The sequence below is a fragment of the Cololabis saira genome, chromosome 8, assembly GCF_033807715.1.
Source record: "Cololabis saira isolate AMF1-May2022 chromosome 8, fColSai1.1, whole genome shotgun sequence".
Taxonomy (NCBI): Eukaryota; Metazoa; Chordata; class Actinopteri; order Beloniformes; family Belonidae; genus Cololabis; species Cololabis saira.
Window position 1 is genome coordinate 30423443 of NC_084594.1, and position 19165 is coordinate 30442607.

The following is a 19165-nucleotide window of genomic DNA, read 5'->3' on the forward strand; positions in this document are numbered from 1 at the left end:
AATTAACAATACAGCAAAATGTATTTTCTTTAAAAAAATGAATAACTTTGATCTGTTAGGTCTTAGTTCGCGGCTCAGAAGTCAGGACACCAGTAAGTGTAAAGTGGTGACTCTGCCAGTGTCAATAAAAAATAGCACACCCGTAATTATACATCATTTTGTTGCTTTATACAATTTTACCTGATGCTTTACAGAAAAATTGCCCCAGTGCACTTTCCATGAATTTGAAATCTAGCTACTGAATGTAGTTATAGAAGTGATTTTTTTGAATTGAGACATGAATACATTGAACATGAGCTGGACAGTCCAGCTCATATTCAACATGGACTGTGAGTACATTTTTGGACCAGTCCCTAGTGGCCAATCAAGGAGCTGTAACTTTTCTTATTTTTGTACTGATTTCAACACAGAAGTTGGAATATTGGCACTTGGTCACCACAGTGGATAATCATATTTAAAGATTTTTATTTATTCAAATTTTTTTTAAGTATTACTTTGGATGCCCCCTTACTGACGCAACCCTCTCCATTTCACTCAGGCTCGGGACTGGCCTTGTGAGCGGCTTGGGCAATGGGGGCAATGAAGACTTAAATGTCCTGGCCAGAGGCATTTTTGTGTTAGATTAGATTAGATTAGATTAGATTGTCCTTTATTCCTCCCTCAGTGGGGAAATTTGCTTTGTGCAGCAGCAGTACACACAACACACACATGCAGCGAAAGGGTAAAAAAAGTAGTGCAGTACGAGAAAGAAAGAAAAACAGTGCAAAAGAAAAAAAGCAGGTAAGATGTTTATGAGATAGACAGATATTGCACATGTTGTTACTGTCCGTTGCTACTGTGAGCAGGCCTGGTTGTAGGTGTCAACCGACTCTGACCACTATTCCCTAGTAGAAAAAAAAAAGTAATAATATTTAGAGCAGTGGTTCTCAAATGGGGGTAAGCGTACCCCTGGGGGTACGTAAAGGCACTCCAGGGGGTACGTCAGATTTAAAAATATACATATATTTAAAAAGTAGCATCCATGCAAAAATCCTTTAAAAATAATTATTTCATAAATAATTGAGGAAAATATAAGTCTAAATTCATAAAATGAATTTTATCTTCAGGAGTAGGCTATTCAACTTATTATCCTAAAACTACAGAGTATCTGTGGTTCCACCTAACCTGTCAAATGCCACCTGGCTTCACCTGTCAATCACTTGGACCAACGATGGAGTCGTGGTTGAATCATAGCAGCAATATTTTTATGTTTAATAAATCAGTTACTGATGGCACAGTGCTCTGTTTTAGGTCTTTTTTTACAACCAAAAGTGCTTTGCGCTGGTTGGGGGGTACTTGGCTGAAAAAATATTTCACAGGGGGTACATCACTGAAAAAAAGTTGAGGACCACTGATTTAGAGGGATTCTAGGGGTTTTATTTTGAAATTCTCAACCGGAAACGCAGTCTTTGGTCGCTCGTTATGGCAGCATGACTTTTACGGGTTGCTAAGGTCCAGCATCTGTAAAGGAAATAATGGCCTCGGCGTAAATATCCCTTAATTTAGCCTGCATTTCAGTTTGACACTCAAGACGTCAACAGGCCCGACTATGTAAGCACGTTGTTTGGTGTATTTGTCCATCGCAGGATAGCTAGCTGACGGTAAAGACGATGAAGGGTTTGAGCACCGGCCGGCCGACACGTTCAGTCTTACTAGCCATCTTTCTGCTAAGTTTGAGTGGGCATGTGGTGAAAGCTGCCTCCGACCATGACCCCTACACCATCCTGGGTGTCAGGCGGACCGCCAGTCAAGCAGAAATCAAACGGGCATACAAGAACCTTGCTAAGGAGTGGTGAGTTACCCAAGTCCTCCTCAGTCCACCTGGCTGGTGCACACCTAAAGCCTGATTTATGGTTCTGCGTTAAATCGACGCAGAGGCTACGCCGTAGGTTACGCGACGCCGCGTACCTTACGGCGTAGCCTCTGCGTTGGTGCAACGCGGAACCATAAATCAGACTTAACCTGCCGACAGGTGCTGTCATTTTAAATGTTTGTTCCTCATCCTCCCTGAAAAGTGATTGCTGATGTCATGTGGTTTTTTTTTTTTTAAATCTTGGTGTAATTATTGACTCAGACCTGAATTTCAACAGCCATCTAAAGTTTATCACTAAATCTGCCTATTACCACCTGAAAAACATTGCTAGAATTAAGAGGTTTCTGTCCAAACAAGACATGGAAAAACTTATTCATGCATTCATTTTCAGTAGGTTGGATTATTGCAATGGCATCTTTACAGGCCTTAACAAGAAATCAATCAGGCAGCTGCAGCTGATCCAGTCCTTACAAACACCAGGAAACTGGACCACATTACACCGGTCATGAAATCACTACACTGGCTTCCAGTGAGTCAAGGGATAGAGTTTAAAACCTTACTGCTGGTCTACAAAGCACTGAATGGTCTTGGACCAAAATACATGGTTGATCTGTTAGTTCCTATGAAGCTCCCAGACCCCTTAGGTCTTCTGGATCTGGTTTGTTGTGTGTCAAGAACCAGAACCAAGCAAGGTGAGGCAGCGTTCAGTTATTCTGCTCCTCACCGGTGGAACAAACTTCCTGTAGACCTGAGGTCTGCTCCAACTGTCAGCTCCTTTAAATCAGGCCTAAAAACATTAGTTTACTGAAGCGTACACCTAAATGAAATACTTACCTGCTGTACTCTACTGCCCTTACTTTTAACAACTTGTGCTTTTTATTATTTTACCTATTTTATTTCATTTTATTTTTATTATTTACTGTTTAATCGTGTCTTGCCGCTTTTAATGTTGATGTAAAGCACTTTAAATTACCTTGTGTTGAATTGTGCTATAAATATAAACTTGCCTTGTCTTGCCTTTTTAGGCACCCAGATAAGAACAAGGACCCTAATGCTGAAGATATGTTTATCAAGATTTCCAAGTCGTATGAGGTGAGTGAAAAAGGATCTCATCTTTATCATGTGCCCATATAACAATTTACTTCCTTTTTTGTTACTCGGGCTGTTATACTTTCAGTATACCGGTCTCTTTAATTAGGTTTGATTACTATAACATTGTATTTCACGTTTGCTTTTCTTTTTTGCACACAGATTCTATCTAACGAGGAGCGAAGGTCTAACTTCGACCGTTATGGGCAGATGGATGAAAACCAGCCGTTTGGCCAGTCGCAGCATCAAGGCTTCCGCAGCTTCCAGAACAGTTTCTACTTTGATGAGACTTTTTTCCAATTTCCCAGGTACCATAGATCCCATCTGATAATTAATTCGATTACCATAATGTCATCTTAAGACGAATGCATCCTCTTTTTAGTTTTATACTCGTCACATCCACCCGACTGTCATACACCTTTTGCCCTTTGGGGTCAAAAATGACCCTGTTGGCCTTATATTGAAAGCATATAATAATTGCCAATCAGTTCTGTGTGAAACAAAATTTAATTTGGGGTCAGAGTGACCCCACAGACAAGACAAGGATACATTTTGTATCAGGATATAATAAAATGAAATAATCTTTACTAGAGCTTAAAAAGGGTTAAAAGAAAAATCGTACTTTGACAACACATGAAATATTTAATTCGCTTATAATTTATTTAACAATATTTAAGGCAAAATGCTGAATCACCTTGACTTAAAGCCAAAATGCTGAATCACTGCAGAAGCAGTGGGCGTGTTTGGTTTCTTTATGAAGTTTTTGTGCACTGGAGGTGGACAAATTCATACACTAATTATAATGAGAAGAAACATAGGAAAAGGAGAGCAACATTTTTAATATTGGCCATGTGTGGAATGATTGCTTCAAAATCCGTACAGAGATGTGTGTGGACGAGAGATCAGAGCTTGGACTGATGGACTGTGACATGATCGTGTTCACTGAAGCAGATTAAAAGAAAAAACTACCTGTGCACAATTGTGACATTAATCAAAAAACAGTGATATCATAGATGGACGAGGTGTGGTGTGACGTGACAGTTCAGACTGAAGACACATTGGAAGAAGTCAGATATGTATCCGATTTAATACCACATGTGAAAGTGACCCAGGTCTCATGTGGGAAAAAAAATGGGATTTTGTCTCATTAGAGCTGTTCGGACAGCCAAAATTAAATCAGATATGGGCAAAAATTACGCAGCTTTATGTAGATTCTTTTTGCCCATGTGGGTACAAATCCAATTTTTCTTTTTTACATCCAACCCAAGCGACTTTCCTAAATCAGATATATATCCGATCTGTGTGAAGGGAATCGTGTCAGTCATGAAGCAGATTTCATCCTGTTCATTTCATCCGACTTTGACGTCATAGGAGATTATTGTTTTGCCTCGAAAGTCTAGTTAAGTGGCGCTGACAGATATATTCAAAAGTCTTCCTCGACATCTTAAAATTATGGATGAACTCTGTCAGTGAATCACGTCATGATCCCACCACTCGTGATTCTGACTCAGCATCTCACACATACCTCTCTACAGAGGTAGGAGCCACTGCTGCACAAAAGGCCATCATTAACATTTGTGCTCTCCTCTTTCTCAATCTCCTTGCCTTCATCAGCTGGGGATAATTTTGTTGCTTTCAAATGTGCAAGTATTTCTGAATTGCTAGACAAACACGAAGCGTCTATATTTACTTCTGTAAACACCCAGCAATACAGGACGACGTGTTTTCCTCTGTGCATGTGTGTCACTTTAGGACCACGAACCATGCACACTTGAGTGTGATGAAGGTTGAGTTAAAATGATAATGTGAACGACCGTGCAGAAACATTTGATTTTGGTAAAACAATCTGAGTTGAGCAGAAAGACCTGCAGTTAAAGACTCGAGGAAGTGAGAAATTGAACAAGTGTGAATCTCGGACTGCGTTGCAACAGCAGCTTATCTTTGACACTTTTAGGCATACCCCTGAGCTTAAAATGGCAAAAGTTTATTTGTGCCACTATGAGATTGAGTCTGGCATTTGATTTTGCCACTGTAACACCATGATTCTTTCCTTTTTCAGTCGTTCTGTTGTAGTTTCTGGTGCATTTTGTATCATTGTTCGTTTGCATGATGTGGTTTCAGCCAAGCGTTAACCGTCATACATATGTCCTTATATTTGACTTTACAATACTCTGGTGTACTGAGGAGTTTGTGTGGAGCGTTTCAATTAGCAGGAGTCCTGCAGAGTTTCATTATCAGGAACAGCCCTGCAGCAAGACGTTTTGGGAACCTACATGGGGCTGAAACATGTCCCTGCTGTGGGTTAGGTACTCAGAGCGGTGCTGTAGGCGGGAGATGACATTCTTCAGCTGTCTCAATAAATGTTTATCTTCGAGTGCAGCATGTCTCTTTTCATTCGTCAACACCATTGCAGTGTATACAAACAGCGGAAAGAAACGCAGCAACCCTCTCAGCTCCTTCAGGGTTGATCTTGTCATTCCAGTTTGTGGTTGTTGATCTTCTTCTCTTTGTCATCTTTTATTTATTGGTGCTTGTCAAAAATTGTGAAAGTGGTGCACTGCCACCACGAGGTAGCGGTAATTCGCTGAGTTAGTAGATCCTACCCTGTGGTCCAAACAGGGCCTTTACCGTAAAAGAACACGACAGCTCAAAGGACCGTGGAGGAGGCCAGCCCTGAAACAGTTCCCGCCTACTAGGCATTACCTCAGACCTCTGCTCTGTGAGATCCAGCTCATCACTCACTCCACAACTGTTTCTCACAGTTGTGATATGTTTGTATTATGTTTTTGATAAATATGACATTTTACACTGCGGCTGGCTTGTCAGTACTGCTAGTTGTTATATTCTTCTGATATCTTTGTTCACTGCTTGCACTTTTAATTCCCATTCATCCAGTGGAAATTCTTACTTTTTTTCCTTTGTTTCCTTGTATTAGGACAAGGAAACACTAAATATTCCTCATTATCCTTGTCTGTGATATCTTTGTTTATGCTGTTTCAGTTAAAGATCGTTGCATCTTTTATAATTTCAACTCTGAGGTAGAAATGGTGGATACAGAGGGTTTTCGCATGCAAATTCTTGAGTGCTTTTGATGGCTGTTTCTGAAAGGTACACCCTGTTTTGTCACCAACCCTGTTCCAGGTCCAGGGACTTTGCAGACAGCAAGTACATGCTTCACCATGCACAGTTTAACAGTGACGTGATTCCAGACAGCTTCAAGAGGCCGTACCTTATCAAAGTGACTTCTGACTGGTGCTTCGCATGCATTCACATTGAACCTGTTTGGAAAGAGGCGGTGCAGGAGCTGGAACCTCTGGGTAAGACACACTTTCATTATTTGTTTGTTTTTCCTACACTTATCGAAAAGTATTGTTATTGACCCACATGCAGATCATGTGAACAAATGCTGAGCTGCTTCAGAGCAAAGTCCCAATTTCTTTCTGTAGATATATTTGTTATTGTTGTTTTGTTTTTCTTGGAGTGTAAAGTAAAGGTGTTTTCACACTTTCTCCCTTTCACCTGTCCAAACAAACTCAGGTCAAGGTTCACTTTGCTTTTTGTCAGATAGGACAAAAAAATCCTGTAAACCGGCATTCTGGAAACAAAGTGCCACTCATCGTCACATGCGTAAAGCGCGACATCACCTTTCTTCATATAAGAGTCCCTTTAACAGGCTGAGCTCCGTGTGTGTGCATGAGAGGTGTGGGGACGAGAGTGATGATGTGTGCATGCGGCGCACTGATGTGGAGAAATTGACCGGGAAGGTTTTAGCAGTGCAGTTCCGGCCGCATTCATTCAACTGTTTCTTACGTCGTCCTAAAACCGGACGCAGCACCTGATTTCATCTTCTCCTCAAACCAAGAAGTCTTTTTTTATTTCTGTCTCCCCACTTTAGCATTGTTATCGGTAATCTATGTAGAGTGAATAAGAATTATAATGCGTGGTGCAGACAAAAGTTTCCCCTTCACGTCACTGTGAAGGTGCCACACACGTACAATGTGATGAAAAAGTTGTTTAAAATTCTCACATTTCTCACTCAGTTATGTGACGAAGGGAAGGGGTCCCCTTACATACACAAGCAGTCTCCTTTTTTTTTTTTAAGGCTTTTTGTCTACCCGGAAAGCATCATGCGTCGTGTTTTATGCCTGTCTGGTCAGCAGCTTTTGCATATAGAAAGCGATAGCAGGAAAGGGGGGAAATGTTCTGCAAAGACGAGCAACTACGTAAGAGTCTAATGTGGAAGTGAAAAAAAAACAGGGTACCCTAAAAGGAAAATGACAGGATTTTTTAATGTGAACCTTGATTTCTTTTATTTTTAGTTGTAAATGTAGGCAGACATGTAGAGAGATACACATTGCAGCCAGGCGGGTAGGATATGCCTTTTTAAAGTAAATAGCAGCAACCATCAGGAGACTTGGCCACACCCTCTTCTTTTTTTACATTTGACCCATTTGATTGTAAAATCTGAGGTCGGTGAGTTGTACACTAGCTTATCGTTAGAAAAACAAAAACTCTGCCATGTAAGCACCTTGCATTTTGTTGTTCTGGCTTAATTCTCAAGAAGAGAACTGTTTGTGTTTGATTGGTGAGCACAATTATAGCACAATTCTACCAACTTTCTAACAACAAGAATGGGATGTATTGTACATTTAAGTCCCAGATCCAGTTGCTATTGATCATTGTAATTCTTACACTAGGTGTGGGCGTTGGCATTGTGGACCTGGGTTATGAGCGCCGCTTGGCCAACCAGCTGGGAGCTCACCGTGTTCCCTCCATCATCGGACTAGTAAATGGCAGGGTGACCTTCTTCCACCAGGCCGTGGTGCGCGAGCATCTGCGCCAGTTTGTTGAAGATCTGCTGCCTCAGAAACTGGTGGAGAGGGTAACTCACACTGGATTTCACACACTACCACTTGTTTGTTGCCAGTCTATTTTTGTGTGGCGTGTATAGAATAATAATCAAGTAAAGGTCATATTTGATTTTTTTCTTCCTTGTTTTTAGCCTTGAAAGATAATATTCCTTCTCTTTCTTAGCTATTGCATAGATAAGTCTAGAAATAAACTGTTGAGTCAGTAACACTGGTTTTAAGGTGAGAACTAGTTGATGTTGTTTTCATACAGCCAAAGCATAACTTTGAAACAAAACTATTTGTTGTTTTTTCCAGATCAACGATAACAACTACCAGGAATTTCTTGAAAGCTGGCGTGTGGAAAACAAGCCCAGACTTCTCTTGTTTGATCAAATCCCTGTTGTGCCACTATTATACAAGGTAAGGACACCTACAAGCTGTGCATTCAGAAATCATTTTGAAAAAGGTTTATTGCAAACCACACTGTGATATAGTAGTAGTATATAGTTTGAAGATATGGTGACTTGAAGTGTGATGATCCCTGAGGGGTTTTACACTCAGACACAGCTAGTTGGTTGGTCGGTTGATTTAGATTGTAGGGGCCGGCACAATATGAGATGGTCATCCTAGATTTCAGACACTTCCATAAGTTTATCTTTGATTGAGAGGCTATTTCAGTAGCCGTCACTGATTCTCAACAGTTGTGTAGCATCACAAACAAAACAAAACCATTGTGTTCCCTGTATTCTTTCATTTGATATAATCTTTGGTTGTTCTTCTTCTAGGGTTGAACTATTTAGCTAATTTAGCTGCGGTTTAATACAGTTGTACGTAAACCACAACATATTCGAGTTCAATCCACTGGTGAGCTTTTTAACATGATTTAACATGATTGCAATGCTACAACATTAACCCTGTGGATTCAGTATAGCCTACATGAAATCAATTGTTTTATGAACAAAAACTGATTTCATGTCTACTAAAAATCCTATTTACATTTAATGGGTCTAATGTAACAAATAAATACATCATTGCGTCATTCTTAGATTATTTGAGAGGTAGCAGACGTGAAGATTTTGCACTTGTTCGAACTTGTGTTAGAATCATAATTATTGACATGCACTTTAAGGAACACATCAACAAGACATAAATGGATATTCTAAAATCTTCTGTTGACATCTAAAATATGTTCCATAATGTAGCCGTTTTATTGAAATAGTTAAGTCATAAACTAAAAAATAAAAATAGAAAGGCGGTACGGAAACAAATGAAGATTGTTGCGTAAAAAGTCAAGTGTTCCCTGGATGATCCTACATTTATTTATACATGAATTTATAGTGTGAGAGAGACATGTCTCTTTGTGCCAAAGAAAATACTTGTTGCAGGAAAAGTGACCTCTACATTTGTTTTGAGGACATACTAATTGAGAGTAAGCTAACCATCAGTTTGAAAATTCTGGTTCTGGGGCTTTCGGTAAAATGTAATAATTCTTAAAATACGTAGATACTTTTTTGTTGATTATCTGTAGACATTAACTGTCAAGGTAAATGCAATGACGCTTTAAAGGCTACTAGCCGTCTGCTGTGAGCTCCTCATTATTTTAATGTTTCATTGTTTTGGGGGCTCTCATTTCTAGTTAACAGCATTTGCCTTCAGAGACTACGTACGCTTCGGCTATGTGGATCAGGGTGAGACACACAACACTCAGATCCTGCGGCAGTTCAACATTAACACCTACGCCCCCACGATGCTGCTGTTTAAAGAAGATGCAGAGAAACCTGTTGACATCATCCAGGTACATTTGATGTCACCTGAAGGGTGGGGGGGGGGGTCTCCTGAATGCACTAGCTAATTTGCCTTGAACTTTGTCTTTGTGCCAGGCCAGAGGGATGAAGCGGCAGATAATGGATGAGTTTGTCTCCAATAACAAGTTCCTGCAGGTGCCACGGCTGGTTAGCCAGCAGCTTTTCGATGAACTTTGTCCCGTCAAGCAGTTCCACCGTCGGAGGAAGTAAGACATTTTTGAAAGCAGAGTTGTAGCTGATTGTCACGGACTAGATGTCCTGTCCATTTCTGCTAAAGTGATGGGAAAGGAAAGGATAGACCCAGCAGTCAAACGGGAGTCGGGTTCTTGATGGCATGAACTAGTGTAGTTAACAAAGACAGTGTCCTAGCAGGTGAATTTTCTGTGAATGCGTTTCAGGTACTGTATACTCCTGATCACTGGGGAGGATGAAGCCTTTCTTCCAGCTAATAAGGCCTTTCTGGACTTTGCCTCAGCTAACAAAAAAGATGTGCTGCGGTTTGCGTACGTTTATCAGCGTCAGCAGCAGCCTCTTTGTCAGGCGCTCCTTCACAACCAGGACGTCATCTCACCTCAGGTCAGAGGGTCTAAACAGTTCACACAGTAAAATAAACATTTCCAGTCCACAATTTTATGCTCGTGCACATATACACACAATATGAATTAAAAAAAAAAAGAATTAAGCTATGCTATCATCTACTATGCTTTAATGCTTTTGATTAGTCACAGGTGACATTCTGCAGTGCTTCAGTTTACACTCAAGGGGCTTTGCAATAACAACAGGTGGTGATTCTGGAGAGACGGAGCCAGGCTGGGAGGGTGCTGTACCGCTCTGTGAGTGGCGGCTGGAATGGTAGCGAGGAAGACAAATACCGCCTCCATGAGCAGCTGGAGCTCCTTCAGAAGGACCCCACCTACCTGAGCTCAGACACAACCCTGCCAGAACTCAACAATGAGATGGCCCCCGTAAGTCACAGCAGACGCACACGCTGACCTCAGTCTGGAGGCCACCACCTCTGATCTGCATACGCGCATCTGGGTTTGAGGTCAGAGGTGAAGTTTATTTATAGCACATTTAATGACCAAGTTGACCAAAGTGCTCTATAATCAAATAAAAATCATAATTGAAAATTACACGGCAATGTTTGAACATTGAAATACAATAATTAAGAATAAATCAAAAGTAAAACAGAGCTAAAGGTACGAACAAAATGTCTCCATGTGTGCAGTACTTTACGCACAGTTGAAAGCCAAGGAGAAGAGGAGTGGTTTCAGCAGTGATTTGAACACAACGTGATCCGAGCAGTGTGAATATGAAGAGGCAAGCTATTCCAGAGCTTAGGTGCAGCCACTGCAAAGCTCAGTCAGCTCTGTTTTTATTTGAACTTGGAACAGAGGTGTTTTTTGATGTGGGCCAAGTGGGCAAGCATCCAGAGCACACTCTGTATAAGGGCACATAACCACAGAAAAGAAAAACAATAAAAACTAATTTGGTCTAACCAGTTTTCCAGACAACCACTAATTCCAAAGTTGAAGTGCTATGAGGTGATATTTGTCAAGATTTGGCCCCATAGAAATAAAGCTGAACTGAATTGTCAAATTATAAGAGTGTGCCCCAACATCAGCTTCATGCTGAGAAAGTTTGGTGTGCCTTTCGTGAAGGAATGACTATAAGAGCCAAGTCTTTGTGAGAAGAGACAAGTCTTCAGATGTGCTGCTGAGTAGCCATGCCAGAAGGGGCGGGACTTTATATTGATGGGCACACCATTCAGCCAATCGGTTACGAGGTCAGACTAGGATCATACCAATATGTGAAGAGGGTAGACACTCAGAAAACAGCGGTTGTACTGGTACAAACCACAGACTCGGTGACAGATTGCTGGAAATAGGAAAGAAATGAGAGAACCAAAAAAAAAGCAGCATATGACTGCAATTTAACAATATTGAGTCTCCAAAGCTCAGTGCGAAGTTGGAATATTACAAATATAACAATAAACAAGTTAAGTCTTTTATTCAAAGGTTTTTATTAAATGTCAAAGTAGTAATAATTATAGTCATTCATTTTTATCAAAACAAATGCATAAAAATTTGTCTTTTATGAGAACAAAATTCAAAAAAAATTGCTCACCAACACATAATACATTCATAATTACTAAAGTAAAGAAGGCTCAGAGGGATGCTAAATGAAGGGCCATTTGGGAGCCATAAGAGTCTGCTCTTCGCAGGGACTTAAGGCAAAACAGTCTAATCTTTGGAAAGACAGGGCATGCATTACTAAAAAGACACGTAAACAGATGTTGGAAGTGTTGGAAGAAGAGCAAGAGGGAAGAGTTACATTCACCTCTGATAATCATGCCCTGATGCAATTTAAGTAACTCACAATCACCCACAAATTGTTTCCAAATAAAGTGTATATCATTCATATTGAGTGGGCTTTTAGGTTTTGTGAAATCAGGAAAAGAATGAATAAATGTGGATCTGTATCAAGGTGAATTGGTATATGCTGTTGGGGTAAGGGGGCGGCGAAGAAGTGTGTTTGCCCAGGAGGGTGTAAAACAAGTCATGTACGCCACTGTCTCTGAACATGTGTTTGCAACTGGCTGGGTTGACTACGATGCTCTTTTATGCAATTTGTTTTTTAATCTATTTTATGACTCTTAGTGTTTCTATTTGTTTTGATTTTCTCCCCAGATCTTTATCGTTCAGTGGATGAATGCAGCTTACGATTACATCCTTCAAATATATGACAGCCTTCTTTACTCCAACTGGTAAGACATAATTTATGCAGGAATTCTGCAGATTGTTAAAAAAAAAGACACGATGTGCTATTAAAATTTTTAAAAATCGGATAAAACGTTCTTGATGTAAAAGCTGTTTCTGTATCAAGGTAAACTTTTGACACACTATTCTGCAAGTATTTAAAGTCATGTATCAAAGCTGCATCTCTGTGCTTTTTTTCTTTCTTTCAATGAAAATCTTTCTTTTCCAGGCGAGAGATGATGCCCATTTTGTCGTTGATCTTCTCTGCTCTATTCATTCTTTTTGGCACCGTGATCATCCAGGCTTTCAGGTGAGAGAAGACAATTTGAAGCGTATGTAGCCTCTGAAGGCATTTTAAGCATTTTCATAATATCTGACCTTGATTTACTTTTATTATTGATATTAGATTTACAATTTAAAACGGTACTTGAAGTATCCTAGCAGTATGCTTAAATTTTACTGTTTTTTCTTTTTTAACCACTGAGATTCTTAGATTTTTGTCATATTTTCAGTGAGCCAGGTGAGAGTAAAACCCGAAAACCAAAGCCGAAAGAGCACCCAACAACGCAAACTGAAGAAGATGCATCAAGCAGAACAAATACTTCAAGGTAATGTTTTAGTATTGATTTGAATATTGAAAATGAACCTGTACATCACTGTCTTCTTTTGCTTTAACATTTTTTCTTTAGGGATTGCCACAGTGAATAGATCTCTTCTATTTGACCCTGTCCTCTGTTTCTTCTACACTCTACACCAGCTAGCTGCATGTCCTCTTTCTCCACATCCACAAAACCCTGAATCACTGTTGTATATAAACATAAATGCACAAGTGATTTTAGGTATCATTAGGACATTTAATAAGAATATTATAAATCATCTAGTCTCTACCAGCTAAACAAACACAAGTTATTACTCATTATTTACTGAACAAAGATTAAGCAGGAAGCAGTGTGCAAAAAGCTTGGTACACCCTTAGTTTTCACATACAAATTGAAATAATGAATATCCACAAACTGAATTCAATACAATTGACTAACAATCAATTCCAGTGTTTTTATGGCAGCTTGATGGTATGCAGTGTTCAGTCGTGTTAACACAAGGCTGGGGACAAAGACATTAGCATTGACCTTTGAGAAGTATTTATGACCTATCAATCTGGGAAGGGTTATAAGGCCGTTGTCTAACAATCTAGCGAGTCATTCAACAACAAGAGATATTATTCACGAGTGGAAAACATTCAAGACAGCAGCCAATCCTCCCAGGATTAGATGTTCAAGGATGTTTACCCCCAAGTTCAGACCAGAGTTAGACTCGGAGAGATTGCAAAAATCATGGCGTTTCTTTTTAGAGTCTGTACATCTCAGTTAACATGTGAAATGTTAAAGTTAATGACAATAAAATTTGAAGGAGACTGAAGCATTATGGCTCATTTTCGAAGGATTGCCTGGAGAAAGTTTCCGCTCTCTGGAACAATGTTCTTTGAATGGATGAGATGGTTGTAGAATTGGAAAACAAACCAACACAAAAAACCCAATTTTGTAAATTTATTTTAAGTTAACCCTTTAATGTCCGACAAGAAATAATACTTTTTTTTCTCCAAATGTTAATTATGTTAAAATTTAAAACGCCCCTAATTTTGTTGTTAACAGATTCTAATATTTTTTAGTATCATTGTCAATACATTGGTAAAATGCATCTAGTAGAACAGAGGTGTCAAATATGACACATCTGCCATTATAGGGTTAATTTTCTCCTTTTGGATGAACAGTATGTAGGAAGAAAAATCCCCCTCTCTCCCGCGCTCTCCGTCTCCTCACCAAGAAAGTACTGTTTGTTTGTTATTTTTTTATTTTGTGAGTTTGAGTTGTCCAATCGTTCAAATAAAGAAAATGCCCGGGATTCTGAGAATTGAGTATAAAAGATTGCTTTTATTCTTGTTACAAGATGGTGCAAACGCTTTAAGAAAATAATGGAGAGCAGAGTGCTCAGAGGGCAGTCCTGTGTGTTCAGGCTTTTCTAGCACAACACAAGGCAGGGCGCTACTCCTTCACCAGCGTGTAGACTCACCCACCAGAAAATCTTCTGTTACAGGCGTTTGTTCTTTTCTTCATTTGGTTTTGAACAGCATTTCTTTATTTACCACATCGGTACAAAACAGGGTATGTAATTCTGAGAGGAAAAGATGTGATTTTCCTAACGATATAATAAAGATATGAACAAATTATCAATTACTCAAAAAAAAAAGTGGGTTCATTATGGGGTTAACTTTGCAAGCAATGAACTTAAGCACTGAGTTTCTGAATAATTTTTTTTAAAAGTGTAATCTGTAGGTTTGTTTTTTTATACATGGTTTATACATACATGGTATATAAAACCGGGTGATTTATATTTTGTTGCCTCACAAATATTACGCTCTCTCATTGGTTTCGTGTAGCCGTCCTCCAAAGAAGGACTTTGTGGAGGTGACGGAGCTAACGGACATCACATACACCAGTAACCTGGTCAAACTGAGACCGGGTCACATCAACGTTGTGCTGGTACTTACCAATGCTTCCAAGAATGCTTTGCTCAGGAAATATGCCAAGGAGGTTTTCTCTTTCTCTGGGTAAGAATTCAGCTTCATGGACGTTTTAGTTGATATTGCTTTTTCATTTTTGTTTGTCATTAGAGAGACCGTCTATGATCTGAAATGGCATAATGATGATAATGGCCTTAGTGGTTATCCGCTTTCGTAAGATATAGACCATAACTCCACCTGTTGATCTTAAACTCCTCTCTTCTCTTCCCTCAGGAGTCAGACCCTCCACTTCTCTTTCCTTAATGCTGATAAGCACCGCAGCTGGATGCCCTCGCTCCTGAGCTCAGCTTGTTATGCCGGACAAAGCGAGAGTCATTCCGATGACGAAGAGTCTTCAGATTATACCGGCCATGTCTTGGCACTCAATGGCTATAAGAAATATTTTTGCCTCTTTAGGCCTGTCTTCACAGGGGACGACCCCAAGGACTCTTCATCTGAGACTTCATTTGACAGTAAGAGAAATTCCCGCTCCAGGTCCAGGTCTAGCTCGCATTCTCGATCTCGGTCCCATTCCAGGGAGGAGGGAGCTGTACCCAAAAGAGGCTCCTCCAGTAGGGCCACTAGCATAGAAGTCCACCATAAGCTCGACAGGCTGGGACTCTGGATGGAGAGGCTAATGGAGGGAACTCTTCCCAGATTACAGGTCCCTGGATGGCCAACACTTGATACCAACAACACTTCTTCCACAGAAAGCTGAGATTAATGTAAGAAAAGTTACACTTTTTAGTTTTGCCTCCTGATTAAGTACTCTAGTGAGAAAACTGCTCATCAACATTATGGGTTTTCAATGATTATAGAAGATAATTTTTTAACAATTGTGGATCCCTGCTAAACTGTCGAAAGCTCACGGGTGGTGCTGGCATGCAACAACACCTTGCAGTTGAGTGTCAACACTAAAATGCAAATGTTAGACTTATCACATTCATGTGCTTTAGAATAACACCAGGCGTTTGTGTTGCTGTCGTCTCCTTTAGCTGCTGCCTCCACATTGATTCAGTAAAATCGTGCATCATAGAAAATGCCTTTTTTGCACTACTTTGATTTTTAAACACATAAAGCCTCTGAAGCTTTGACATCTTTAGAGTTTGATGTTAGCATTACGTTCCCTTCTAATGGAATATTCTGCTTCATGTGCAGATCTTCACCTGAGCTTTCCGAGGCTGCAAGTTAGCAATGTCCTGCGGTCAGTTGCACTGAATTCATAATGACTATTAGTTCATCTATACTCTTTCATTTCTTAGATCTTACACTTAGTCCCAAAACTAAATTTGTGAAATTAAAAACCTCATCTCCATTTATATTTTGTTTTTGAGACATGGATTAATAGTAACAAAAAATTGCATCCAGAAAACCATTAAAGGTGCTCCACACGGCTTTTTTGTCCCATTTCCTCAGTAAATGTAAATACATGGGGTATGTTGACCTAAATATTGAAGAGGAAGCAGCTTTGGTTGTTTCTACAGGCAGCTGAATTGCTTAACTTCCCTTTTCGCTGCTGCTCCACAAATAATACTGATATGCCTTTTTTTTTCTCAGTCCTTTGAACTTGATCTTTGCTCATATCTAACTGAGAAATGAAGTGCAACTCAAACTTTCTTTTATTGTGTTTATTTATTAAAATGTTTGAACATTTTCTGTCATGCTTGAGCTGATTTCTTTAAAATCCACATTTTCATCGTATTCAGGCCTGTAATATTGAGAATTATGGGAGAAATGAGAAATCACACGTATAAGTGCTGCACAATTTCTACATGTCAAACAGAGTGCATGTCACATTGTCAGGAGCCTTCAGTACTCATTTGGAAGCTGTCTGGCCAAGAGCATCAGGTCCGAAAGAGACGGGCAGCAGCGCCTCCACAGTCATCTTGTCGTAAGTGCGATCAGCCTTTGTCATGTAAACATCCCAATTACACCCAAACTGGATACAAAAAGGGTAGCGTTACATTCTCGTACAATGAATCTCTCAACGGCTCTTGCCAGAAAATCAAGTTTTTTCAAGAAAAGAAATAAAGCAAACAAAAAAATATACCTCTCTCATGAACTGCCTGCAGCCTCCACACGGGGTGATGAACTGGTCAGCCATGTCACTGCAAAGGAGATTAGAGGAAAAACGTGTAAAAGGGAAAATAAAATATTTATGGTGAGAACAGTTGCAACAGTTGTATTTCTCAAGGAGTCACATCTTAGCTTCTTGCTCAAGTAAGAAAATAGGTTGCACAAAATGGGAAATTCATTGAGGTTAAGTGGCGCGAAAACAAATGTGGTAGGAAGTGAGTAATGATTTGGCAACAGAGCACGCCACAAACTTAGAACAGGGTGTATTTCCATGCCTTGAATAAGATGCATCACACTTTTCAAACTAGTATTGTGGACGAAAGGCGTACATTACCTGGCAACTGCAATGGCCTTGAAGCTTTTGTGGCCTTCAGATACTGCCTTTGCCATGGCATTCCTTTCAGCACATATTCCCAGATTGTAGCATGCGTTTTCCACATTGCAGCCTGCCAGAGACACAAGTAATTAAATGCCTAAAACCGAGGTCCATCCCCCATGTGTATTTACTACCTGTAGCTGAACTAAGTAATTGCTACTGGGCCTTTGGACTTTCACCACTTTGTTCACTGGTCTTTGCACCCCATCCTTCCAACACTGAAGGCTGATTTATGGTTACACCAACGCAGAGCCTACGGCGTAGGGTACGCGGCGACGCGTACCGTAAGGGGAGCGTCGCCGCGAACCTACGGCGTAAGACCTGCGTCGATTTAACGCAGAACCATAACTCAGGCTTGAGGGACTGTAGTATTTACAACATACGTGTGTACTATAAAGTTGATTGGGGGCGATGCAAAGTCACGTCTAGGCTCATGCTAAAGTTAATAATAAACTCAATTTTTTATAAATGTAATCAACTACATTAGCAAGGGCTTGGATGATGAATGATTTGCCTTTGTAATAGAATAAAACTTTTACAGTGAGCGCTTCTCTTCAAAGAAAGTCGTCATTTGAACAGCCAAGTTATCATTATCATAACCTACGTTAAATTAAGACCGAGCTGACTGACAATTTCACATTTTCTTATAGACTTGTTACTTTGTAGGTTTGTTCAGCTTAAAACTTAATTTTAACCTACAATCGCAATTATTCCAAGTTTGAACATGTCGCTTACCCGTGATCACATGGCCGTCCTCGGTGATCAGAGCAGCGCCCACTCTGAATTTGCTGTAAGGACAGTAAGCTTTCTCCTTCGCCTGGTGGGACTGGTCCACCAGTTGCTTAATTTGTTCTGGAGACAAACTGGCCATGACTTTGCGGCTGGACCTGACACCTTCAATAGTTGTTTTTGCTCTGGGTGTTTTCGCTGTCGTCTTTGAGACGGTGAATGAGTCCGCTGTAGCTTTAAGGGTGATGAGAGGAGCGGGGAGACAGGTCTCAGCCAATCAGCTGCCAGGGTTTCAGCACATGCAAGAAGGGGTGTGGTCCTTGACAGTTGCAACAGAGACGTTTTATTGTTTTATTATAATATTATCAGAGGTGTGATTACATTCATTGACATTACATACATTACTCTGGTAGAAGTATAGATACTAGAGTTTAAAAATACTCCTGTAGAAGTTGAAGTATCAACTCAAGTTTTTTACTCGAGTAAAAGTATAAAAGTACTGGTTTCAAAACTACTTAAAGTATAAAAGTAAAAGTAATGTAAGGGGGAAAAAAGCCATTAAGGACAAAAGCCATTGAAAATGAATGCATCTTAGTATAATGCAAATATATTAAAGAAACATACATGTGTACTATTGAGCATTAACATGTGTTTCAGAGAGCAGAAGATATGATGACTAGTTGCCTATAAGTATTGTAATGGTGCAAAAAGTCAAACTTCAGAGGCGTGTTATCATTTATCCTAATGTTTATTGGAATGTACATCCAAGTTTAGTTGCAGGAATCTGAGGGCAAAGGATGTAAGAACAAAACTGGACAAGAACATCTGTGCCACAAACACAACCAAATTCACTCTATCCGGATGGCGCAATTTAACTGGATAGTTTTTTTTAAAGGCCGAAATGAAATAGAGTAACAAGGCTGTTTTTAAAATGTAAGGAGTAAAAAGTACAGATAATTGTGTGAAAATGCAAGGAGTAAAAGTAAAAAGTCGCCTGAAAAATAATTACTCCAGTGAAGTATAGATAACCAAAATTTCTACTTAAGTAAGGTAACGAAGTATTTGTACTTCG

General features: G+C 39.8%; 2 protein-coding genes across 2 annotated transcripts; one reads left to right on the top strand and one right to left on the bottom strand.

Moving 5' to 3' along the window:
* The first annotated feature begins 1460 nt into the window (after positions 1 to 1460).
* dnajc16l (DnaJ (Hsp40) homolog, subfamily C, member 16 like) lies at positions 1461 to 16566 on the top strand. The gene is made up of 15 exons (XM_061727703.1): positions 1461 to 1831; positions 2878 to 2944; positions 3104 to 3249; positions 6083 to 6258; positions 7639 to 7823; positions 8107 to 8211; positions 9428 to 9586; positions 9672 to 9802; positions 9995 to 10172; positions 10379 to 10561; positions 12287 to 12363; positions 12585 to 12665; positions 12868 to 12963; positions 14790 to 14960; positions 15147 to 16566. Exons 1-15 carry the CDS (start codon positions 1650 to 1652, stop codon positions 15628 to 15630), a joined length of 2421 nt encoding a protein of 806 aa, XP_061583687.1. The 5' UTR covers positions 1461 to 1649; the 3' UTR covers positions 15631 to 16566.
* LOC133448817 (cytidine deaminase-like) lies at positions 16526 to 18321 on the bottom strand. Its single transcript, XM_061727707.1, has 4 exons — positions 18100 to 18321; positions 17323 to 17434; positions 16963 to 17020; positions 16526 to 16851 (listed from the first exon to the last, which is right to left on the bottom strand). Exons 1-4 carry the CDS (start codon positions 18233 to 18235, stop codon positions 16729 to 16731), a joined length of 429 nt encoding a protein of 142 aa, XP_061583691.1. The 5' UTR covers positions 18236 to 18321; the 3' UTR covers positions 16526 to 16728.
* Positions 18322 to 19165: the final 844 nt, after the last annotated feature.